Below are 25,934 nucleotides of genomic sequence, written 5' to 3'. Positions count from 1 at the left end.
GAGAGCAACAATCACACACAATTCCACAACACAATAAGTCTACAAAATAATGCAGCATAACATAAGTAACGGTAATTCGGTTACACATAATTACGAGCACGTAGAAAGTACTTCGGCCGCCATTATAGACACGTAAAGACAGAACATCATTCACGTCAAAAATTAGCCCACATATTAAGTTTCTTATAACAAAGGTTAATGATTATCAAATAAACTTAAGGCTGTTTAATGAAAGGTGCAGACCAGCCACCTAACTTTCATCAAACGTCACTTTCAGCTTGCGTTATCTCCATTAGTCTGCCACTCGCCCTAATATCATAACAAGGCAACTAAAAAATTCAGAACATATGTTGAGAACTTTACCTGCTGCTCTAGACCTGATCCATTTTGATTGGGTACATTACTCATATTACTTCAAAGCAAGACTTTTGTTTAAAACACCCCTTGCAAGCGTTGTCTTTTCACGTAGTTTTCACACAAAGGATATTGACGTTGATGTTCGAAATTTTAGAACTTCTAATCGATCTAAAGCTGAGTGACCGACTTCAGAAAACTATTGTCTACGATAGTTCTACTGGAATTTCAGAACTCAAGACACAACCGAAAACAGTTTGTTGTTCTATGATTAAAACAAGTCTAAGTGAATAACTCAACAGTAATTACAAAACAAAACATAAGTGTATCGCTGGTGTACGTAGACGTGAAATGCTAAAGCTTAGAAGACTAGTAATGGCGGTATCACATCTACTGCTCATACAATACATGCTACCTCTGACGTCACTTTTTCCTTCCCAAATTTTCCATTGACATATTTTAATTCCTATTTATTTCAGTTTCATATTTTTTATTTAGGTCAAATTCTTTAGTTCAGAATTCTGTTATTGTAATCTTATTTGCAAAGAAGCAAATTACTGTTCGAGTAGTTCCGTCGACCTCTTGTACAGCGATATATCGACTTACGAGAGTCGTCGAACTCAATTTCCTGCTGCTTCCGTGTGGGTCTTCAGGAGTGTACGAGTTGGATCGAAAGCTGGTAATTTTAACGTGTGAGGGAAATCTCGTTCAATCGAGATATTCTGTTACTATTCTCACATTTTCCTATTATTTATTTGTGATTATTAAGTTGAGTGAACTGAATTGCACATCAACAGAGATTTTTCGCTAACATGTCCCGTACTTAATTGCAGGTTAGAAATGGGACGTGTGATACGAGCTCAGCGGAAGGGTGCTGGCAGTGTGTTTCGTTCCCACACAAAACACAGGAAAGGGGCGCCAAGACTTCGAGCTTTAGACTTCGCTGAACGCCATGGTTATATTAAAGGAGTTGTTAAGGTAAAAATCAGCGTTTACCCTTGATGCATAGTTCGTAAATGTATAACACACATTTCGTTCGTAAAGTTACGTCAATCTACGTCGGGTATTAGGAATGTTTGAATCTGATCTATACGCTGTGTGACGGCACTGTCATTACTGTATCACAGTTCTTGATTCTGTATTAATGTCTTGGTTTGTATCGACTTGGATCACCAATTCCTTTGTTAACGTCCCTCTATTTTACTATTTGCGGTTTAGCTTCTAGCTAAAGGGTGTAAGTAGTGTGTAAAAGTAACGGCCTGGAATGACATACTAGGCATGAATTTCTTTTGTTGTGAGTTCCATAGTGTATGGTCAAGTGTGACAACTGTTTGTTTCACGACTATTTAGGTAAAGGTCTTCAGCGGCGTAATTAAGACGTGCTTCTTATGGGTATGCTATAAGACTATATACTTAGCTGATAAGTGTTGTTCTATGGATAGGTGTAGCCCTACATACGAAGCTCTCATTTGATTGTGTATAACAACATATATGTTATACTCCCTGTAAAGTGGTTATATGTTTATAATTATATATTCGAATTTCCTTGTGCTGTCTGTTGACAAATTGCTTTGTCTCATGATGACAAATTGCTTTCAGGATATCATACATGATCCAGGACGTGGTGCTCCACTTGCAGTTGTTCACTTCAGGGATCCATACAGATTCAAGACGCGTAAAGAACTCTTTATTGCGCCAGAAGGCATGTACACGGGTCAGTTCCTGTACTGTGGAAAGAAAGGTATAACCTTTTTTAGTAACTTGACTTCCTATGAGCCAATTATCTGTTAAGTGTGAGAACTGTTTGTTTCATGAAGTTGTTTGTAGTGTGTTAATTAATGAATTAAGTTTCTTAACCTGGAAATGCTGTTGTGTAACAATTAGATTTCTTTGGTAATTTCCAAGAATGTTTCCCTATCGAAGCCGCAGGCTACAAACAATATATAATGAACGTGCGATTCTAAATCGATCACGCAATTGTGGTGCCTTGCAGTATGATACATTATTTGTGAGTTGCTAGGAAAATACAAACGATTTGTTGGTAGTGAGTGGGATGTCTGGTATTGTAGATGTTTCTTCGGCCGATTGCCTCATGTGAAGAATCTAATCCCATGTTTATGCGATGTAGAAAATTGAGTTTTTGTCGGAAATGTGACACACTACCGATATTTTTGCGTGACACTGGTAGTCTACCCAGCTTACGGCAAAAAGGGAATGCTTGCTGTAGCATAGGCATCAAATGGAATTTCTCGACAATGTCAATGACGAGTGAGGTAGGTAGTTTCCTTTATGATTACTACTGTTTTAGTAATGCTCTTCTTTTGTCGTTGCTGTAGTGGCCACCATAAACGTGCTCATAACACCTGCCACCATAATTGCATGATCGATTTAGAATCACATGTTTGATATACAGCAGAATCCTGCTAATACGAACCCCAGTAATCCGAATATGAAAAATGTTAGTGTAAGTATGGAAAATCATGCAGTAAACTGCTGTACACACACACACACACACACACACACACACACACACACACACACACACACACACACACACACACAATTTAAATTTTCCTAGCACAGTAAACATGTATTAGAAAAATTGGCAAGAAAAAATTTGGTTTAAACAATTCATAACAGTGAAAGAAAAGCTGTCAAACTTACTAAAATAAGGTGGACATTTTATGCGTACTTTCTAGATTACAAAATATCATTGGTGTCCCCCCCCCCCCCCCCCATAATGAAGGCAGTCTGTTATGACGCATAGCTGCTCCAGCGTTTCATAAACAGCAAATCAGCACGTGTAACCGTGGGCTGTTGCTCCAAATAACGTAGTGCGAGGTAAAGGGCTTCTGCTGCATCACTGTGTGGCAGCAGCTCTCCTTTGTCGATTTCAGCCTCATTGTCACTTCCGTCACAGCAGTCCACTTCTTCCTGGTCTTGTCACAGCAGCAACTAAATGAGTGACTGTCAGTATGGTTTGGTGTAACATTCAACGGCAAAAACTTTGCCACAACTTCTCCATCACATAATTCCTCAGTGCTGGGGTGAGATGGCACGTTATCAATCAAAAGTATTGCATGGGGAGACAAACGATTTTCCTTAGAAAAGTGTTGAACAGAGGGAACAAACTGGGCCTGAAACTATTCTTTGAACAGCTTACCATCCATCCATGCTTTTTTCTGGTTACAATAATATACGGGCAGGGACTTCGTGTTGCAATTTTTAAAAGCTCTGGGCCAAGCAAATTTGCCGATCAGCATTAAAGGCACCTTGTGATTACCAGCACTTGCTACATGCTTATAGTCACATCTCTTATCATTTTTTCAAACTCACCCAAGTATTCCTTCACTGCATCATGAGGAGAAGAAAACTTCTCTCCAGTAATTGTTAGCTTATGGATTCCATGATGTTTTTTGAACCTGTTCAACCAGCCCATATTCACATTGACTCGTCGCCATTCATTAACGTGTTCGGGTAAACAGCATTCTCATGAACCAGTGCTCCATTCGGAAGAGTTCCTTTTTCTCTTTACTGTGAAACCAAAGGAAAAGATTAACCCTCTTCATCGTACTGGGACTGTTTCAGATTCTGCCAAATTATAGTGTGTTTTTTTCCCTGAAGATGTGGCACAAGTATGTTTCACTTGGTCTTTTTTCAATCACAAATGGTTGCTTTACCAATACCCAGTGGTGTTGACAGTTTAGATACATTCTCACCAATGTCTATCCGCTTCAAAGCTTTCAGTTTTTCTCTGAGTTAACGTTGTATATTTCTGTTTACTTGTGACAAAAATATGTACATAACTAAACCTGAACGAATACAACCGTTAGGCATGCCAGCGATTGATAACTAACATAACCAAGTGCTTTACGAGCCAATTGGCAGTGCACTGGCCTCAGACACAACAAAGGTCTCAACAAGGGCAGGGAGTGAGAGTGAGCCATTGTTCCCACCTATGTTCCCATTTTTTTTCTACCAAGGTGTACCTACTTATCTGCTTGGTATGCTTCATTCTAGAAATTCAACACCGTAATTCCAGCTAATCCGAACAAGGTTCGGTCCCAGTTAGTTCAGATTAATGGGACTCTACTGTATATTGTTTGGAGCCTGCGGCTTCAATAGGCAAACATTCTTGGAAATTACCAATGAGTTATGTTTGTATAGTCTGAAAATACTGTTATGTAACAATTGCATTTCTTGTACATGAGAAAGGTAATACAATACTGCTATAGTTAAGAGATAAATTAATTTTGATGTTATTTGACACATAGCAAGGAAACAAGATACGGAGAATGAATACGAAAGACACTATTTATTGTGTTCTAGATATTGCTTGACTTGTTTTTTACATTATCTTGAGCAAATAAATGTGTGTTTTGAAATGTTTGGATGACACTTCTTATTCTTTGTTGTCAAGAGTGTACTTAATTACCAGAGACTTTTGACAAGAAGGTCCACTATGAATTCTGCTTTGGTCATTAATAAACTCGTTGGTTTTTCCTACCTTTTGTTACTGCAATCTATTGTAAACTTTTGTGAAATGTATAGTCTCTCATAACTACAGGTGGTAAACTGCGCAGCAGACAGTTCTCCCAATGCAATCAATTTTGCTGCTGATGTTTAAATGAAATATGACCACATGAGATGAGTGAAAATCAGTGCTGGATTGTAACACCAGGGGCATTGCAGTATACCCTCTCATGTCAAGCAGTCAGTCAGTCGTGTAAAAGGGGCTTAAAATTTCATAACTGATCTCTCATCTGGTTTGAAGAGCAGTTGCAGAAATGTTGTTTTGAAACATGAATTAGTAGTATAATTGCGTAGGCTTCTGCGGCCAGTCAGTCGACATAAAAGTTTTCTGGGTTTGGTACCACATCATAATGTAAAAACTGCTGCTATAGAAAAGCCAACGTTTCGGCCACGATTGCAGCGGCCTTCTTCTGGGTCTGAATTAGTAGTTTCAGCTGTGGGAAGAAATGACACTGGTTCCCAACCAACAATTTGTTGCCATTCTTATTGCTGATAACAGATTTTGGCATATTTGTATTTGGCCAGGATATGAAAACCTTGCAATTGAAGTGGGACTAGCAAATATTGTGGCCACCTGTGGATGCTTTGTGTTTAGCTTTGATGGTTTTACTTTCGTTCACTTGTCTGTCCTTATTTTTACAGTTTTATTACAGTTTATTTGAAAATATGTAGTTTCAAAGAATTATTAAAGATGTTAGTGCAAAAAGTATAATCTGTTGAAGAAAAGCAGTTCTTAAGATCCTGATGGGTTGCTAAAATTTTAGCTAAACATTTGGGTACTTGATCAGGTAAAAGTGTGCTTATGGTATTGGTGGTTTCTGTGTTGCATGCTGCAGTTGGTAACTGGTTGTGTGGTGAGTGATATGTGAACACAGTATATGTGGCGGATGATTAGACAAAATGGCAGAACCTATGAGAAAAGCGTTTGATAAATGTCATGGTGTGGAATGTGTGAAATTTCAGTGTGGCGTAATGGAATATAGGCCCTATTGTGCAGAATGTTGTCATAAAACAGAAAATTCTTAAAATTTAAACCGCACTCTTAAGTTTCTGTATAACCACAACCTCATAAATTATTGCGAAAATATGCCACAAAGTTCTCGAAACAGTTATCTGGCTAATGTTACAGAGCAGCCCCTCCACCGCACCCATTTTTCCTCCAGTCACATTCATTGGCTTTTGCAACCCTAACTGTAACAATCTAGAGCTCAGCTCCACTAGAGATCAATCCCTTACCACAGACAGTTTTCCTCCAGTCACATTATTTAATTTCACAACTCGTGGCATAACATTGGAATATGAAAAAATATCCCAAGGGAATTGTTACATCCAGAGAAACAGACGAAAACCAATAACCAACTTTATAGCACACAAAAACCAGATCAATACTCACTAATCCTTAGCTTTCACCAAAACAAGTTATTAGATAACAGCGATTCTCATTAGCTACTGACACAATCACATGACTTGACACGAACAACAGGATCAAATTGCCAACATCAGCATGCAGTGCAAGAGCTGCCAACATAGCAGGTGCATGTGAATAATTCATCATACTAACCTTCAGAAGTCCGAGAAAAATTGTTACTTTACCTTGAGCAAACTACTGCAAAAAAGGCAAGCTTACACATTTCTAAGAATTACAATTATTTTTAAGATGAGATGGCCAAATGTGAATATGGCTTGGCAAACCTGTCACACTCAACAATTGTTGTACCAGTGCCTTGCTGTATTTCAAGAATTGTAAATTCTGTGGATCTGGTAAGACACACACACACACACACACACACACACACACACACACACACACACACACACGGTAAAATTACTAAACAAACCTTGCACTTAGACTTTGTTACTAATTAGATTTAAGTACAATGCTATCCTCACACTGTTTTAAAAACCTTGCAATGGATGAAATTGCGTCTCTTGTGTGTGGTGCAGAATTCCACTAGGTGTTGCAACAAATTTTCCGGGCTTGCCATAAATTCCTTGTAGAATTGCATCTAACATTGTGTAATCATTATGTCAACACAGGAGTGTGTTCATTCTTATACAATTTGTGTAAAATCATTTGTTTCAAAAGTTGCTGTGTAGCTTTTATACAGCTGCTTGATACCGAACTAAGTATATTTCATTATTAGTAACCATTCTCATACTTCAGCATCAAATAACCATCTTTGGGAAGCAACATATTTTATAAAGCCTAGTTACAGTATCCCATGCTGTGCCAGTGGCTGTAGAAACTGTTCAGCATTTTTAGTATAATTAATGTGAAAGTTGTGAAGAAGATTTTGTTAAATGAAAAAATAGTATGTGCTTTGCAGTGATTACATATACACAAATGCAAATTAACAGCAAAAACAAGGAGTAAACAGAAAGCTGTCAATATTAATGTACATACTCCAAAAATCTCATTATTTTGATATGCAAACACAGTTTTGTGTTCAAATGAAGCCACACTCTAACTTATTTTACAAGGCAAGTTTCTTACGTGTTTCATGTCTAGCATTACTGAGGGGTTTTGTGAAAGTATCATCTAATATTTCTTTAGAAGACAGATCTTAAACATTAACAGTCTGACTGCTACTTTCTGACTAAATATTTTTAGAATTTGTCACTAGATTCTTATCTGGCTGTATGGCTCTTATATCAGATATATTTTAACCTGCTTTGTGACACATGGATATACTATAGATTTAAGTTACCTTAACTGCAGTAAATTTTGAATAGTTGTCAGTCATGTAATCAGCTTCATGAGTAGAAAAGTTTGTGTTCTACTAGACCACAAAATTAAAGAATTTTCCATGTATGTATGAACCAGTTCAAGTATCTGCCACTTATTTTATTACCCAGTCTGCATCACTGAAGGTCATTATTTCTCTGCCATAGCTAGAGAAAACCAGTTTTTAGCTTATGATTGTTTACCTTTAGATACCTCAACATTTATGATGACAAGCAAGGGTGTCCAAAGAAATCTAACCAAGAGGGGGCAATATTCTAAAATTTTTGGTATAGCTGATCAGTAATTTTAAACAGTGAAAACTGGCAAGTTGAAATTATAAGGAAAAGGATAGATTGCTCCTTTCTGTAAAGATGACACGTTGAGTTGCAGACAGGTATAATGAAAAGACTGTTACACATTTAACTTTTGGCCAAAGCGAAGGAAAAGGAAAAGACGCACACAGATTCATTCATGAGCAAGCACACCTCATACACACATGATGGTCATCTGCGGCAGCTCGGTCTGGTCATAGTTGCAGGAAATGGTCATGTTTGAGATATGCTTGCTTTGTGCATGCGCACACATTCTCTCTTCTCCTTTTCTGAAGAAGACTTCAGCCGAACGCTAGATGTGTAAAACAGTCTTTTCATTATGCCTGTCCGCAACTCGACATGTTTCCTTTACAGCGAATAGCAGTCCGTCAGTTTCCTTACATTGTTGATTGGTAAGTTTGAAACTTATTGTGCCCTAAGCACTATATCTGAGAGGAAATACAAAAAACTGAGCCTCAAAGAATTGCTGGGTGATCACTCAATGTTTTAGGCTTGATTTCTTTGATACCTAAGTGATCTGCGTATTTCATTAATATACATAAATTACATCATTTTCTACTATTAATAACAATATAAGTACAATTTATTTTATTCGTTGATGGGAAAATATATCTTCCTGATTAAATATGGGCAGCCAACAAGGTACAAACAAGTATTGTCAGTCATATACCAAAAAGTGTGATTGACAATCTGAATTAAAAATTTGACATTGGGAAAAAAGTAAGTTTGTCAGTAGCCTGTTGGGCAGCAGAACAAATCAGCAAAAGCACTATGTAATAAAATTATAAACAGCCGACCAGTTGCAATGGATAAAGAATTCTTTACCTAGGTTTCAACAAATTTAAATTTGTCTTCTTCAGAAGGTGGCAATTTTACATTAGTAAGGACTAATGTACCATCGCCGTTTTTACAAATGTCGGCATAGATCCATTTGTCAAAATTAAAATATAGCCCTAGAAATAGGGTCTGCAAGATCCATGTACTAATTTATATTTACGTGACAAATGGATCTATGCCGACATTTGTAAAAACGGCGATGGTACATTAGTCCTTACTAATGTAAAATTGCCACCTTCTGAAGAAGACAAATTTAAGTTTCTTGAAACTTAGGTAAAGAATTCTTTATCCATTGCAAACTGGTCAGCTGTTTATAATTTTATTGAGTGGAACTGTTGCTGTTGTGCAGCTATGTTTAAAATACTGAAAAACACTATGCTTACAAAATTTCATATCTAATGATCTCAGCAGATTTATTGCATTATTTTTGTGCCTTCGCTTTATCAAAATGCATTTTGAAAGCAATATCTTTTGGGGAAATTGTAGCCCAGGACTAGTATTGCATTAGATGAGAGAGATACCTTGTGAAACCAGCCTCGAATTAGCAGGTAGAATAGTTTGAGCCAAGGTGACCCTTGTCTTCCAGTTAGGTGCGTTATTGAAGAGCCATGCCAACTGCTATTTCCAGTTGTGCTAGACAGTGTAATATCTAAGGCTTACAACAATCAGACAATTGTTGTTAGAAATTGAGAATTTAATGAGCAGATTGCACGAGGGCATGTCTCTGTTGTGGATGCCCATGCTAACAGCCAGTGGCTTTTAAAACAGTGATCATATTTATTAAGGATATAGACAACACAATACATTTTTGTATAAATACCTATTGCCTCCTGATAAAGTACATTGATGCAAGATGATTAGACTGCCGCAGAGGCCAAATTGAGTTTGAGAGTTGTTGACATTGGCTTGTCTGCATTTGTTTCAAATTTCTCAAACTTTTCTTGGCAATTCCAATTTTTTCATTTCTATAATTCCCATGCTAGGTATTAGCTCACCAGTCTTAAATATTTCGTCTCAAAAATCTCTTTGAAAGGTTTTTGATGTGATTCCAAAACATTTGTCTGTTCCAAATAAAAGCATATTGTCAATTTGTTTACATATCATCTCATCAATTTTTTTTAATTGCAGTTCTGGCCAGGTGTAAGTCCATAAACTGCTTTCTCCATTCTCCATACTTTTCCAGGAGCTACAAAATTTTCTGGTGGAATGACAAGACATTTCCTTCATTGAGGTTTCAATAGAGATAGTGTTAACATGTTTGATCTTAAGTTGCCTTTCAGCTGCCATATATAAAATATCTAATTTGAGCTTATCTGCTGGTGGGAAGGTTTTTTGATAATTATCACCTTGAACTTGAGAGCATCCCTTTATTAGGTGTGTCTTTAATGTTTCTGGTGTATGCCAACCCCAAGCTTTATCTTTCATACTCACTTCACATGGAGATGTGTGTGCCCAATGTATCATAGTGAGTGAATTCTTGTGTAATTGCTTTTCCCCTCTTCTTTATTCATCCCTTCCGAGGTTACTGACATTTGTGTGTCTTTGGAAGTCCTCCTTGCAAGTTATAAATAAAATGGTCAGCCCTTCACTGAGTTTGTGATTGACCTTGTAACACTTTGTTGAACTATGTGATCTATTTTTTATCATCATATTCATCACCATCAATCACTGTCAAGACTGTAAGTATTGATTACCCCTATCTGTGATTAAATTTCTTCAGTATGTGAACAGTGTTGTCACAGGTTCTGGAAATCTGGGAATTTCGCACACGTCAGGGGAATTTGAAGAAGGAAAAAAAAAACACACTGGGGAAATCTCGTTTTTGTCAGTATATGAAATGGTTGTTTACTGAGGTGTCATGCATGGCCACTGGTTGGGTGCAGTGGAGTACGTGTGCTGCTTCCCTACTCCCTCATTCCTGTTGCTTCTGCCCTTCCTACCACTCCCCACAGCTTGCAGTCAGTTCTCACATCTTGCCACTAGCCTAGCAGCTGCCACCAAGAGGCAGGGAGGTGTGAGAAGTGGTTTTGTTAGATCTGATTCTCTCCAAACACAGCAGCCCAAGACAGTGGTCATGTGTGCCTGAGTGATTTTGTGCACATTTGCTCTCCTTTCCTGACAAAGGCTTTGTCTGAAAATTTTGTTGAGAGAGTGCGATTGTCACTTTTCTATGTGCCTGTTTGTAGCTTGGCAATCATATTTACAGTGAGTTGCTACCTATCCTCATTATTGATTCACAGAGTATTTGAACAAATTATATGTTGCGCGGATTGATCATGGTTGTCTAATTTCAACAACATGCTGCCTGTGGCTCGTGAATAGTTGGCCACAAGGTTTGATTTCCACGATGCTCCTAAACTGGAAGCCATTTCTGCGGGTATCTAATGGATCAAATCTGCTGATCTGAAGCCATTCGGTTCCCACTAATGTGCAAGTCCTGCCCATCAGATCTAGTCTCACTGATCCACTCGCAGGCCAGGTCTGTTTGTGTGTAGCGTATTGCAGCGGATTTTCATGGTTTATTCATGGACCCAGGACTGTGGTGATCCTCAGGCCAGAGGCCATGGGCAACAATTTCCAGGAATTGGCTGTCTTACTGCGAGTACATTGTACAGTGTGGAGTTTTATAGACATTTTATTTATTTTAATAAGTTTTGGCACTTCAAAAGTAGTTCATATGTTAGTATGGGCAAGAAGAAGAAGAAGAAGAAGAAGAAGAAGTAAATCATCTGTCACTGGCACTTCATATGCTACTATTGCTGGTCACCTACAGTGTTGGTTTACACGATTGTACTTCATCTTATACACTTCTTTCAAGGGGCCTACTTTTTTCTGAGGTTATTTCTGAAATCAGTGAAGGTGTTTTAAATGTGTCTTGCATCTCCAAGGAAATGCGTATTTTAGTCACCAAATGTGCTTTGACACCAGTGGTCTTAATGAAATAGATATACCTTTTGGCTTGCTTTCTCCATCCAAAAACAGCTTCATTACAAAAGATAATCTTAGTACTTAACAACTTTTGTTCATGCCAGGAAATGCCATCTGCTTCCAAGCTTTTTCAGTAGATATTTGCTCTATTGTTTCCTGTACCTGCAAAGACAAATAGTTAACTTACATCTTAACTTACCCTTGAGATCTCAAAATTCATCAGGCAAAAATGCTAAAACTTCTCTGGAAAACAGGAAATTTCATTTGGGGAAACTTGTAGCAACCCTGGCAAAGTATAGATGATGTGAAAAACTGCTTTTTGTTTCAATTGTAAAGTATTTGTGATTTATGTTCCTCTTTCTTCGAATTTGGAAAATTCTCATCCTCCAGGAAACATACATCCCTGCTAGCAGTTATGTGGCACATCTCCCTATCAATGAATCAATAGTCCTTGGTTGCCTGGCAGTAGTCAATGAATGTCAGTGTTTGATATCCTATCTGACTTCTTGCAATGGCGGTTTGGAATGTGAACTATTTCACTGCATCCAAAACTCCGAAAGTATGATGAAACAGAGTGCTTCTGTATTGCTAAATAATTCGGAATTTAATTCTTGTTGATGTGAAAGATTGGCACATGTGGACTTTTTCTCCTTTATTAACGTCATTCACCCATAAGCCATTCAAATTGCAGCAAAGTTGAGTTTCAAGGAAATTGTGTGTTCCCGTGCGATTGCTTTTGTTGTAAGGCATGCGACTTACACAGAACAGATGACTAAAATACAGTAGTACAGTGTGTCCAGTATGTACTGTAACTTAGAAATTTTCTTCGCAAGACCCCAAATTAATAAGTAATATGTGTCCTACCTGAGAAATCATTTACACTTACCATATGACAGTATTGTGCAACCCAACTTCTAATGTTGCTGGAGACAATTAGCAAAGCAATGCTATTAACCTTACCTGTATGTTGTTATGGAATGTAGTAGTGTTCTGAATGCTGTATCATGTGTACAAGCACTTAAATTATTAGCTGTTTGTGACGTCTTAATTTCTCCTCTGGCATTGATTTGTAAAAGTGAAAAGATGGGCCACGGTTTGGAGTTCAGATTAAATGGAAGGGCCCACTGTAATTCACTTACCAAATCATTTGGAAGGTGGGAGACAGTGCATACTTCAATAATTAGTCAGTTTGAGAATCTAAAATTAGGTACAATGAAGAGTGTTTCCAATCGTGTATTTCTAATAAAGGTGAAGTTGTAGTGTTAACATGATGGTTTTATACTGGCATGTTTCTAAATTGGTATATTGCACCCACCAGCTTCTTTTTCCTGTGGGTTTGAATATTTTATGAGCCAGTACTGTTTGACCTGGGGCCCTAACATCTTTTATAATGGTCCTTCCCTGTACTTGTCTTCCTGCTCTGTTTATCTCCTTTGTCAAGTGATGTCATATTTCACTACGGTCTTGGATGCTGGTCAGATTTCACTCAAGTGTAACCCATCTGGTGAATCTGTGGCAATACCTGTGTGGCAGATTTCTATTGCAGAAAAACTGTCCATGTGGTGAATCCTTCAGCAGAATGAGTGTGGCTCACACCAATGAAATTTACTTGTTACCTCTATTGAAATGGGCAAGCATGAAGTGGAGGTGGTTTCTTTGTACTGTCAGTTAAAAATATTAACATTTGTTTGTTCTGGTACAATAAATGTTTTTATTCTGAATGTCATTGATATCTCTAGTGTTTGTGTACATGTTCCTGAACTTAAATAATTGTGTCTAGTGTTAGCAGTAAATTTCATTTGCATTAAAAATTAATGGTGTGTTGCCTCCCTTCCCTGCCCCCAGCATATGAAGTATTTTACTCCCAGTAGAGTCTTGACAGTTTCATAATCTTTTTTGTATGTTACAGCAAACTTGCAAATTGGAAATGTGATGCCTGTTGGTACAATGCCAGAAGGGACAATTGTTTGCAACTTGGAGGAGAAAACAGGAGACCGTGGTCGCCTTGCTCGTGTGTCGGGCAATTACGCAACTGTGATTGCGCATAATCCAGACACTAAGAAAACTCGTGTGAAGTTGCCATCAGGTGCAAAGAAAGTTATACCTTCAAACAATCGAGCCATGGTTGGTAGGTATTATTGTAAAACACTGTAGTGGTCCAGTTTTAGTGGTCAGTGAGACTTGTATGTGTTGCTTAGTTTTGTCTGTGGGTTGAATGTGTTGAATTAATGTGGACATTCAGTTAAATTTATGCAAATCTCTTCTTCATAAACGTATTAGTGTAACTGTTAGCCTGTTTACAATGATGAATTCTATGACTGGTTCTGAAGCATTATGATTGTAATTAGAGGCTCTTTCTGAGTTAATGGGCTAACATCTTTTTTTTTTTTTTGTCTTTCACAGTATTAGAAAGTAATTCAAAGCATTCTGTATAGCTAAAAGTTGTGTAAAATTTCTTTTACTTGTACAACTGCTTGATTTGGGAGGTAAGAGATGTCCATTCCTGGGTCTGTTGTCAATTTTTCTCTGTTGGGTACTTAAGCAGCATTGTAAATGTTTCATGATAAATTGCTTTATTCTATTATTTATTCCATTTACAGGCATTGTTGCTGGAGGTGGAAGAATTGATAAGCCAATTCTTAAAGCTGGACGTGCATATCATAAATACAAGGCTAAGCGTAATTGCTGGCCTAAAGTAAGAGGAGTAGCTATGAATCCAGTTGAACATCCTCATGGTGGTGGTAACCATCAGCACATTGGAAAAGCTTCAACAGTTAAACGTGGAACTAGTGCTGGTAGAAAGATCGGTCTCATTGCTGCCAGAAGAACTGGAAGGATTCGTGGTGGCAAAACAGACACAAAGAAGGGAGATGATTAAATATTGGTTGTATAAAAATTAAGCAAATAAAATGATTCAAAGATATTAATTGGTTTTTCTGATACATTATTTTTGGCATACCAGGTTTTTCTGTAGTTGAGGGTGCATGAATATCTTTGTTATGAAAGTTCTGTCTGGTGTGTGTGTGTGTGGGGGGGGGGGGGGGGGTTGCATGCAGAAAAGTAAACATGCTCCTGATAGCAAAGTTCTATGGTGCTATGAGTCTCTGAGGGCAGCTGATGCAGAATATAGACCATTTGGCTGATTCATAAGTGGACGATAGCACGTATGTAATGTACATATGTTATGCTATACAAATCACGAATATTTGGCAATAACACTGAGCTGTTACTCATTTGATGGGAATAATATCTCTCTATTTAATTCAATACCTGAGTATATTTATGTCAGTAAAAGGAAATCATGGATTTGGGAATGTTCTGATGTCTGAAAATTAGTAAAATGTCATTCGTTCATGGTACGCCGCAAGCACAAAACATTCACAACAGTGTAGCACCTTTGTAGGTCATTAGTGCAGGTATGAGAGAAGTACGTCACTTTCGGCGAATGAAAGTTCTCATGTAGGTGTTGCAATCAAATTATGTTACCGTGCACATATGGGAATTATTTATTTTTAGTAACCTATTTTCTTACGTATCACATGTCTACATATATGTTTTGTAAACTATATTCAGACCCTTAGGTCTTGGGACTTCTTTAGGAAACAGATCACTTAAATGAGAAGATGGACTCAGGTTATTGATACCGAAGTGTTACTTACATTTGGCTGCATGTGTGGACAGCCTTCGTCCCCATCCATGAGATTTCATGTTGACTTTTCATCAGGGTGCTGATGACCATGATGTTGAATGCCCCCTCAACCCAGATCATCATCATCATCATGATGTTACAATTGGTGTGTACAAGATAATTGCGTAAGAAATATTGCTTCAAATTAAATTGAAAGTCAAGTGGTTATCAGTTTTAGAAGTGCATTTAGCATTAGCTTTCTTTCAGTAGTTCACGTGATCAAATTATTGTGCCAATATTAGGTTGAAATTTAATTTTTTTAAGTTATATAAAAAGATCTTAAAAAGAGAACATGGTGTACAATGAGGCATACCCAACTGAATAGTGCCCTGTCTGCATCGGTGTTGTCTGGAAATGTTGGTCGGTTTTCATGCAGCAGAAATTTTTCAACATGTAAATTAGGAGACAGGAATGTGTTCAGCTTGTGTAGTGTATTAAAACACCATTATATTTTTGGTATTATTCTTAGTACCACTTTTGGAAGAAAATTTTATTTACATCTACAGCCAATAAGCTCTTATAGTATGGATGGTACTTCTGAGTGCTGGATGTGAATCCTAAAAATGTATAGGAAATTGGTGCACAAGCTTTTCCGTATAGGAAAAACGTGGTTTTTTTATATTAAAACAATACTGTGTTCTTCCATATAGTGAAAACATTTTTGTGTGATTTGGTGTTTATAATTTTATACACAAACAGGGTGTGTATGCCCTGGAACAGCTGGGAAATTGAGAAAAATGCAGGAGTTTTTAGAAATCCAGGAATTTTCCATTATTGAAGTTTGGTTAAATTTTTGTAATTTTGATTGGTAAGAACTGATACTGTAACAAAGAATTTGAGTACTACTGCAGAATATTGCATCAATAAAACCTAATCAATAGAATGACACCAAAATAAAACCAGCTTTAAAGAAAATTTCCATTTACAACAAAAAAGTACATAGTGGACACTCGATCATCTGAGGACAGCAAAATGTCAAAGAATTTCAGACAAAGACTATGCAATTCTTTGTAACTAAAACCTGCTTCTGATGAGTATGACATCACAGCTGTTGAAATTTCAAAGAGGTCCTGGGAAAATATTGTGAATGGTGGTTTGAGAAGTGTTCTGTTCAAATCAAAGTTAATTTCCCTGTACGCAATGTGATTTGTTACATGTGAGAATGTGCGATGACTTTCTTAAATCCAGAGTGTTTCACTCTTTCAAAACTTAACCCTTTGAGAACCAGCCACGTAGAAAAATTTCAATCCCATAAGACTGGTTATTTATACAATTATTTGAAATTTTGTAGACACAATTTTGTTTGATCTGTCTTAAAGGGTAAAATATGCTAAAGTGAGCACACTTCAGCATTAGTTTTCATATTAGTTTGTTCATAGATTGCAAATTGTGCAATAATGATAGACTTTTCACTGTCTGCAGTGCGAGTTGAACTCTTGAGGACTTTCATGCATAAGTGGCTCTTCTATGAAAAAGTCGAAGTGACAACAAAACCTGTGTTCAGCTGGATAACCCACAAAATGTTCGATGCACAGCAATGAAATTTAGAATCATGCTTGTCATAAATATTCACCTACTGCTATTTAAGCTCTGTTTCAGCATCCTGCCTAAGCATGCGTGTGGAAAAAAATTACAACAAATATACAGTGAAACCTCTTGAAGACCACCCATTTAAGCTGAACGTCACTGAATGGGCATATTGTTAAGGAACAGAAATAACCTTCCATAAGACGAATGCGTCTTTATCACCTTTAAGATGGCCACCCCTATTACCGACCAAAGACCACTCTTTAACTGACAATGTCCTTCCTGTAAGATGACCACAATCAGAAGAGGGTATTACAATACTGTTGTACTGTAAGGTTTCTCGTCGACAGTATGACACAGCAATATCTTAAAATTGTCGTCCTTGGTACTTCAAACAGCTAATAGTTGTGATTTTTTCCTCTGTAGTGAACAGTCATGGCTACTTCAAATAAAAGAAAATCTATTCTTTCACCAGAACATCGAATTTCTGTTATATTGAAAAAGGAAAATCTGTCACACAGTGAGCTTACTGGTGGAAAAGTCATACAGAATACAATTGCAAATTGCTGTAGATGTGTTAAGGAATGGAAAGAAAATGCCAACAAAAATTCAAAGAAAAGACTGTGACAATCATTAGAAAACATTAATAACCTGATTGAATGGTTTAACACGCTCCGGGTGACGCTTATAAGCGTCGCAACTAGCCAGTGCGTCCGCGCTCACTGTCGGATTACTCAGTCTAGTTGCAGTGTCTAAGCTAGCATCAAAGCGTGTAAACTTTTGTTTTGTGTGGTCAGTTATCGAACGTATGTTGTTCGTTATGGCAGCTAATGAACCAACACCTGGACCTTCCAATGTGAAAAGCAGCAGGAAAAGTGTTAAACTGACAGAGGAACAGTTACTTAGTGTACTAGACGACAGTGATTTTCTGTGTAGTGAGGACAAGGCATACCACGGAGATTGCCATTTAGAGGCAGCAGAAGAAGTGATAGCGAGGAAGCTCAGCTTTCGAATCTGTTTCGTGACAGTTCCGAATCTGACGATACGGATCACGTCAATTGTGTGGAAATCGGCAATGAAAAATAGCCTGACCTGTCACACGGAGATAATCCAGGCGAGTCCTGGCATAAAGAACCACATAATATGCAGTGTCACCCATTTACGAAGGAAGAAGTTTTACAAATTCATCCTTCTGGCAATTCTATGGATTTCTTCAGATTATTGATAACAGATGAATTGTTGCAACTTGTAGTTGATAACGATAACGCAGTCAACATATTGCCAAGCGAAAATAAGAGGGCTCTAGGATCTGTAAATGGAAACCTCTAAGTATAGGCGAATTACTAGTTTTCCTGGGTGTTAAGTTACATATGGGTAACGTTAAATATTTGCGATTAAAAGACTACTGGAAGAAAGAACCGCTGTTTGAGAATAGAGGAATAGCGATGAGTATAAGCAGAGACCGGTATTTGATCATATTACGCGCTCTGCATTTTGCAAAAAATCCAGTTCCAGTAAAGATATAGAAGATACGACCTATATGACATTGTACGATTGCAGGATAAACATTATAAAGGGCTTCCTTCCACCAATGGACGTTCCACGAAATGTTAGCAAGAAACATCACAAACACACATTGTGCAAAAGCGGGAAACTACTGCGGGGAAGAAGCAAGTTATGGAGAAGCGGTGTAAGAAGTGCGCCGAACAAGGCAAGCGCACTCGTACACCATACGAGTGTACAACCTGCCCAGACAAATCTGGATACTGTTTGAACTGCTGTATAACTTCCCATAAGTAGCAAAAATGCGATAATATGGGGGAAATTCCAATTATCAAAGACAACTTCTTTTATTTCTTTTGACATTGCGTGGTTTCTTTTTATGACTTGAAAGGTTAGAACTTTTTTCATGAGTACTCAGAAAATGAGGTTTTCTTTTGTGTTAAGTCGACTTATTTCTTATTGCTTTGTAAAGCGTTCACTTGAGTTTTTTGCGAAAGAATTTGTTGTGCTAAATTTGTTTTAATAGCACCGCAATTGAAGTGGTGGGGGACACGAGAGAAGCCTCCACTTAGGGTGTGTTTTGCTATACATCCGGGCATCCCCTAGGCATCTATGATACATGTAGACGGCTAATTCTCTCGTACCAGGAGCAAATATGCTACTAAATTGACGACCTCTAAAAGGGGCAATCTTAAAAATGCACATTTAAAGTAAATATAATTTCAAATGAATCCTTTTTCCTGAATGCAGTGGATTTGTTGATTGTTTGAATTGTATTTTTTGTTATATTATCAACAAATCACGAGCATTTGAATGACGCCTGTGACCCTATAGGTGTCAGACAGCAAACAGACTTTAAAACATGACCACAGTACAGTCGAAGCTTATTTGAAGTAATGCATCTAAGGTGTCATCATTAAGTCAGTATAGAACATGATCATACATATCTTACAAGGTCTTGACATTAGCCTGTAGCTCAGGTGTGCTTAGGACCGTCTGCTCCAAGTGGTACCTGCTGTTTCAGTGTGTTACCAACCCGCATGTTGCTGGGCTGCACTGGAGAGTTGGGCGCCTGCAGCAAATCCGCAGCGAAAGTGTTAATAGAGCATGTGCCAGAAGATTACCTTCTAGTGGTTCGATGACCCAAGAAAAAGCTCTTAAATATGCTTCTCGTCATGGAATTCCTAATTCTGTGCAAGCAATGGCTGGGTGGACAGATTTCATGTTTGTCACAGTATTGTTTTGCGAATAGTCTGGGGAGAAGTTAATAATCGAGATGTATCCAACTGAAAGTTGAAATCTAGTGTAATTATAAGTGTCTGTTGTGATGGTGACGTTTAAAACATGGATGAAACAGCTATTCTAGGCAAAACACTAACTGAATAGTGATTAGTGCAAAGACAGCAAAATGGCAAAACAAAGATTAACGGTCAGTCTTTAACCTCTAGGCATGCAAATAAAAATGCATGGATGATGTATATGTTTTGTTCTTGACTGAATACCTTAAATTCCAAAGTGAACATTCAGAAACAAAAGCCTTTCCGTGAATAATGCACAGTGACAGTGCAGTGAAGAGTTATCAGATATGGAATTAAGTTTTTGTCCTGCCAACACTGTTCAGTATCTTGACCAAGGAGTGAACCAGTGTTTTAATTACCAAAAGAAACTTCTTTGTACCCTAGTTGTGAAGTCTGTGACTGGGTGATGCTGTGAGCTGGATTAAAAGTGCGTGGAATAAAGTGAAAAACAAAAAAATTAGAAAATGCTTCATTAATTCTGGTTTTCAGTTTCCAACAAATGTAGATGTTGGAGAAGGTCGTGATTAATCAATAAACATCCTTGGACGCCTGTGCTATGCTGCCAGTATTGAATTGGACATTTCTACAGCGAACGAAGAAATTGTATACTTTCAATAGTGGTAATAATTGGGAAGATGATGTGGAAATGAATCCATGTACTAAGTGTAGTGGCAAGCAAAACAGTGATAGTGAAGATGATAAAATTCCTGTAGAGGTAATCCCGTTAGGCAACATCTTAAATAGTATTGCTAGACACAAGTCCCTCATTACAGAGTTTTCCAACCAGAAACTGACATACTTGCTGTCTGAGGTGGAAAAAGGATATGAAAATATGACTAAACAAACTTAAGAAAAAGTGTGTGCAAATGGCAATTTCTATGTATTTTCATATGCAAACTATTAGGTATGTACTGTGTTTCTAATATGGTTATTAATACGTAAGGAGCTTCTTTTTCATTTAACAGTTGCCATTAATCGTGTTTAAATGAGTATGTTCGTTACATTCTACCGTGCTCACCGTTATAAAGACTACCCCTCCAGACGACCACTTTCTCACAAAAGTCCCAAGTCGTCAGCTTAAAGAGGTGTCACTGTACATGAAAGGTTTTCTTATAGCTCTACTGTATTTATAAGATTCAATCCATTATCTTTTCATACTCTTGTATTTGTGTGTTGGCTACTTGAAGTAATGTTGCCATAGGCCGACAACATCCCATGTCCTATGCTCTGAATATCTGCCATCATTGGCTGACGAGATCACGTGACATGACTGGCTGACAAAATCTCATTTTCTTTGCTTTGGAAGCTACCATGCTGCATTCGGTGAAATTCATATTTATTCTGTCTTAATACAAAAATATGCAGTGTTAATGATGCCATGCATCAAAAATCTTTCCTACTCCAGGGTGTATGCGATCCGGGAAAAACCCGGGAATTTTTTCATCCGGGAGAAAACCGGGAAAAACCCGGGAATTGTTTACAATTTTTCATTGTTTTAGTTTTCAGTTAAATTTTTGTGGTTATGAGTGGTAAGAACCAATACTCTAACAAAGGATATTACTGTACCCTGCTACTGCAGAATAACACTGCAGCACGTAAAATATACTTAAGTTGCAAACGAAATGCGCCGTATACAACAAAACACAGTGCTCATACAAGCGTCTGCCAACAGCAAAATTTGTCAAAGGCTTTTGGAACAACAAATTGCCTACGATGAGCGTGAGGTGACAACTGTTTAAATTAGATTCGTTTGAGCAGTTGCGGGCGGGCTCTTGTGCATGCGTAGTTAAGTCGCGTATGAGTAGTACCTCCTCTCGCTTCTTGTTACGGTAGTGTGGCTTGGCGCCACTACTCAATACTGCCCCGGTTCGGAAATATAGTAAATCCGGGCCTGATGCACAGAGCAGTCTGAGTTGTGGTGGGCAGGAAATCGCGTATTTGTTAGAAATCACAGTGACTGAGAAGTCGCAGATATCACAATAACAACTTTACAGAATCTAACTGCGATTTCAGTCACAGTTAGCAGTCGCAAGTAGTATTTCACATTCAAAGACGTGAGCCATCTATTGGTCGAATTTAGCACTGCTTTCTGCGATTTCAGTGACAAGTCGCAACTAAGAGTCGCAAGTAGCAACTAAAAAGCGCGGTTAACAGTGGCATCTGTTGGCCAACGTTTGTACTACGCTCGTCTCTGCGATTCGCAGTCGAGTCCAACTGCGATTTCCGTGACAAGTCGCGACTAAGAGTCGCAAGTAGCAACTAAAAAGCGCAGTTAACAGTGCCATCTGTTGGCGAAAGTTCGTACTACGTCCATCTCAGCGATACGATATCGAGTCTAACTGCGATTTCCGCGACAAGTCTCAACTAAGTCGCAAGTAGCAACTAAAAAGCGCAGTTAGCAGTGCCATCTGTTGAGCAAAGTTCATACTATGCTATTCGCTACCGAGAAACTGCGATTTCTGTGACAAATCGCAACTAAGAGTCGCAAGTAGCAACTAAAAAGTGCAGTTAACATTCTTTTCCTAGTGCCATCTGTTGACCGACGTACGTACTTCGTTATGAGAGCCTTGTGCCTCACGAGATCGGTGTGCTGTGTGTGCATATGAAGGACTTATTTCATTAGTGGTACAAGTCCATTTTTGTTCATTTGAGATACAGAGTCGTAAAGTTAAATGAGCGCTGAAAAATCTGCAGTTGAGATACCAGAAATATTTAAGCATATGGCTTCTTGCTAGAGATGAACCTTTATTTATGTTTGTTTGGATCATTATTTTCAGAAGCATTATAGACAGAAAAGTGGAGGTAATGGACTTGTACGACTATTGAAATAAGCCCTTCACATTATATGACGACATGCACATTCAGCATCAGTTATGGTTGGTCAAACACAGCTGTGACTCATTGCCTTTTTCTACTGAAAATATCAAGTAACGTAACAAATGTGTTTGATTCTGCTTCCAATATGACAGTTTTGCTTAATACTCCACATGCCTACAAGACTTTGCAATGTTAACACAGAGGAACTCAGACATCTGTATAAGTGTAGTGAAATGAAAACAGTATTATTGGGTCATATGAATGCCCCACTTTTGTTCCGACACAGTTCAAGACTCGGGATAAAAGTTTTACACCTGGTGTTCTACATGGCAACTTCACACACAAGAACTTTTTGCCGACACTACTACCACCTACGTAAGTAAGCTTTTCCTGTGTTACTTTCAAGTAATGCACTTAAGCTATTCCTGATTTAAATGGAAGATCTGTACTTCCCACTTTCATATCAACAGCCTCAAAATGCATATTGTATACTTTGGGATATGTCACACCAAAGATTGTGGAGAAGGGGAGGGGGGGGGGCGGCATGTCACTCTCCAACTAGTGTTTACCAGTAAATAAGTGGCGGAAAATTACGGGTATAGGACGGCTTAAACATGTGGAAAATGAGATTTTCATTATTCACTCACTGTATTTAACATTTATTATTCCTTTAAAATCGCACAACTTCAATAAAACACAGTTTAACCACTCATCTGCACACTTATTTCATAATTATGTCACTTTTAAACTGCAAAATCTTCTAAGAGCTGTCTTGAATCTTCACGACTCTCTCAACAGCCTTGATGTGGATAGATACGTACAGCAACCAGTAATCAGAGTCAGAACTGTGTCTGCAAAATCACAAGGATTATTAAACAATTTTTGCTGTCACTAATTACAAGCAATATAATTGACAGAGTAGATTGCTAAAATTTGCTCTAATGAAAGCCACTCAATGGGGTATATTTCACATTTGCAAGAACGATCTCACTGAAGTAATTAAGCCATTGAAACACTTAAAAACTAACCTCTCGTCTGACGAAAGCGGTCTAAAGACGCAGTGGCAATTTCTCCAGATCTGTTGACACTGATATTTTGAGTTATCACTTTACTGAGTGACTGAAATGTAGTTCGCGTACCTGTGAACATAACAATATGTTAGAATTCATTTTATAAACATGAACTATTACGCTACTGTATGGCTACTTACATATTAATTACACTATTAATATTTTCACAGTTGTTTCTTTAATACAAAATTAAAGCCAACGGAAGAACAAACGTAAAACATACTTACCAATGACAGGTTTGTTGAGATGCAATTTTCTGTGTGGACAGATGTAACTTTTTCATATGGTGGTAAGTCGCAGGAGTCACAGAAATCGCAGAAGTAGCAGAAATCACAGAAGTCGCAGATATCGCGGAAGTAGCAGAAATAGCAGTGGCAGAGGGATACACGACCTAGGTTCCTCAATTGCGACAAATCACAGTTAAGAATAACAGATACTGAAACGTAGCAATCACAGAAATCACTGATATCGGAAAATCGCAGTTTAGCCCATCACTGTGGGGAGGTGGGTCGTTTCCACGTGACCTGTGTTTACGTTCAGTGATTTTATTGTTTCCTCTTCGTTTATTGCTCTCACGTTAAATGATAAAATGGTTTTTTGTGACCGGGAGATATCAAATGAATTAAAATACGTTCGCATAATTACGGATGGCTAAAATATTGCATTAGTTTCAGATTTTATTTCCACATTACTGACAGTCAATCATTAATCACCTTGCGGAACAGTGAAGTTATCTTTGTCGGTTTGCTAAAGAGATTTGGCTTTTATTAATGTTTTCTGCTGAGGCAGTCAGTTTATTCGAAACGAACTGTTTAATTTCCCACTGTTGGCTGGTTTCAACTGTTCGCTGATTTCAAGTGCACGTATGACATTATGCCATAATAAAGAACCAAACGTGAGATAATACAATACAATACTGGCACTGCAAGAAAAATTACATCCGAATCTGCACATACAAATGTGCACTTTAAGCCGAACTGTGCATTTTAGTATGGTTCACGAAATTCCGATGCTCTTGAAGTATCCTTTCATGTCTTGTTTCTTCTATGACATAATGTTTTACACGTACGAACATATGGCCTTCCTGCGTCATCGCGCGGTGACGACTGATATCTGGCGCTCTCTTCCAACTGCTGAAACGAACCTATTTCTTTCAGGTAGTGGGGAAATATTGCGAACGGTGGTTTTAAAAGCATTACATACATTAAAAGCAAATTTCCTTTTACGCAAGATGAACTATGTGCGAGAATGTACGATGAATTTCTTAAATAACAAAGTGTTTGACTCTCATTTAAAAATCAACTCTTTGAGGACGGCCACTTAGAAGAATTTCGAGCTCAGAAGATCACACATTTACATCGTTTTTAAAAATTTTATTGGCACATTTGTGTGATGTTATCTTAAAGTACTACGCGCAGAAAAGATCAACATTATATGTGGAAGCTTAGCTTCTCTTCCAGCTTATATATCTTGGAGACCAATATGGTATGTGAATGCTATGTATATTAATTTAAACCATTAACTTTTCTTATTTGTGTTTTCACACTACTTAAGAGTGATCTTGGTATTGGCTGACTACATCACGTGTCCTATGCTGTCATCAGCTGGCGAGATCAAGTGGCATGGGTGATGAGTGGCTTACAAAAGCGCATCGCAATCTCGATTTCAATGCTTCAGAAAGTAACATGCGGTGTTTGGTGGAATTCGAATTTATACTTTAGTAATACGAAAATATGCAGCGTACATATTGCTGCACATCAAAGGTGTTTCAAAACGTGTTTCTTTCCCCCCTGAATTTCTTTCTCTAAAGTGGCCGGAAATTATATTATACCATAAACATTCAAAGGATTGATGATGAGTTTTACAGTGCCAAGGAATAGTATAAGGTCACTTAACATGGAAAAAGTGTATTTTCCGCCCGGGAGAAAGTATATTTTTAACCGGGAAATCCGGGAATTTTTTTCCCTTGTCCACGTAGACACCCTGTAAACACAATGTGTGTTGCTGCATTTTGTTTGCTGAAGTGCTGGGAAGTTTTGTGCCTGTGTATAAAACATTTACTATTCAGTGGACTGATAAGTTTTACAGCTCTAAGGGAAAGTATGTCACTTAACACGGAAAAAATGTGCATTCACCAGGGAAAAGTGTTTTTAACTGCGATTTTTTTTCTGTGTTTACACCCTGATAAAGTTTAGCAGCTAAAATGCAGCGCTGTAACTGTGTATGCAAATAGTTAATCAAGTTAACCTGATGATTGCATATCTACATCCATAGTCTGCCAACAACTGAGGTGCATGGTAGAGGGTATGCCCCATTGTACCA

General features: G+C 37.9%; 2 protein-coding genes and 1 long non-coding RNA gene across 4 annotated transcripts in view; 1 reads left to right on the top strand and 2 right to left on the bottom strand.

Annotated features, from left to right (window-relative positions):
- LOC126161939 (ATP-dependent RNA helicase DDX3X) overlaps positions 1-639 on the bottom strand; it is a 171,368-nt gene extending 170,729 nt beyond the window's left edge. The window contains exon 1 of the mRNA XM_049918114.1: positions 364-639. Coding sequence (XP_049774071.1) covers positions 364-408 — 45 coding nt within the window. The 5' untranslated portion in view covers positions 409-639. The remainder of the gene's footprint in view (positions 1-363) is intronic.
- A 241-nt stretch (positions 640-880) lies between these two features.
- Positions 881-14,632, top strand: LOC126161938 (60S ribosomal protein L8). 2 transcript variants are annotated; one of them, XM_049918112.1, is made up of 5 exons: positions 881-1,033; positions 1,188-1,332; positions 1,954-2,095; positions 13,619-13,837; positions 14,310-14,632. In XM_049918112.1, exons 2-5 carry the CDS (start codon positions 1,195-1,197, stop codon positions 14,585-14,587), a joined length of 777 nt encoding a protein of 258 aa, XP_049774069.1. In that variant the 5' UTR covers positions 881-1,033; positions 1,188-1,194; the 3' UTR covers positions 14,588-14,632. The 2 variants fall into 2 exon arrangements, with proteins under 2 accessions (XP_049774069.1, XP_049774070.1); XM_049918113.1 differs by having other exon boundaries at positions 971-1,046.
- An 8,596-nt stretch (positions 14,633-23,228) lies between these two features.
- On the bottom strand, positions 23,229-23,912 carry LOC126148698 (uncharacterized). Its single transcript, XR_007530638.1, has 3 exons — positions 23,840-23,912; positions 23,571-23,681; positions 23,229-23,393 (listed from the first exon to the last, which is right to left on the bottom strand). It is a non-coding gene; the product is annotated as an uncharacterized LOC126148698 (long non-coding RNA).
- Between the last annotated feature and the right edge of the window lie 2,022 nt (positions 23,913-25,934).

Source organism: Schistocerca cancellata, chromosome 2 (genome assembly GCF_023864275.1).
Source record: "Schistocerca cancellata isolate TAMUIC-IGC-003103 chromosome 2, iqSchCanc2.1, whole genome shotgun sequence".
NCBI classification, from domain to species: Eukaryota; Metazoa; Arthropoda; class Insecta; order Orthoptera; family Acrididae; genus Schistocerca; species Schistocerca cancellata.
This window is presented reverse-complemented; position numbering and strand designations above follow the sequence as displayed.

Excerpts from the sequence above, each read along its gene's own strand:
- LOC126161938 (XM_049918112.1), top strand. The coding sequence starts at position 1,195 with ATGGGACGTGTGATACGAGCTCAGCGGAAGGGTGCTGGCAGTGTGTTT. Across the intron at positions 1,333-1,953 it reads ATATTAAAGGAGTTGTTAAG|GATATCATACATGATCCAGG; the intron begins GTAAAAATCAGC and ends AATTGCTTTCAG. Across the intron at positions 13,838-14,309 it reads AAACAATCGAGCCATGGTTG|GCATTGTTGCTGGAGGTGGA; the intron begins GTAGGTATTATT and ends TTCCATTTACAG.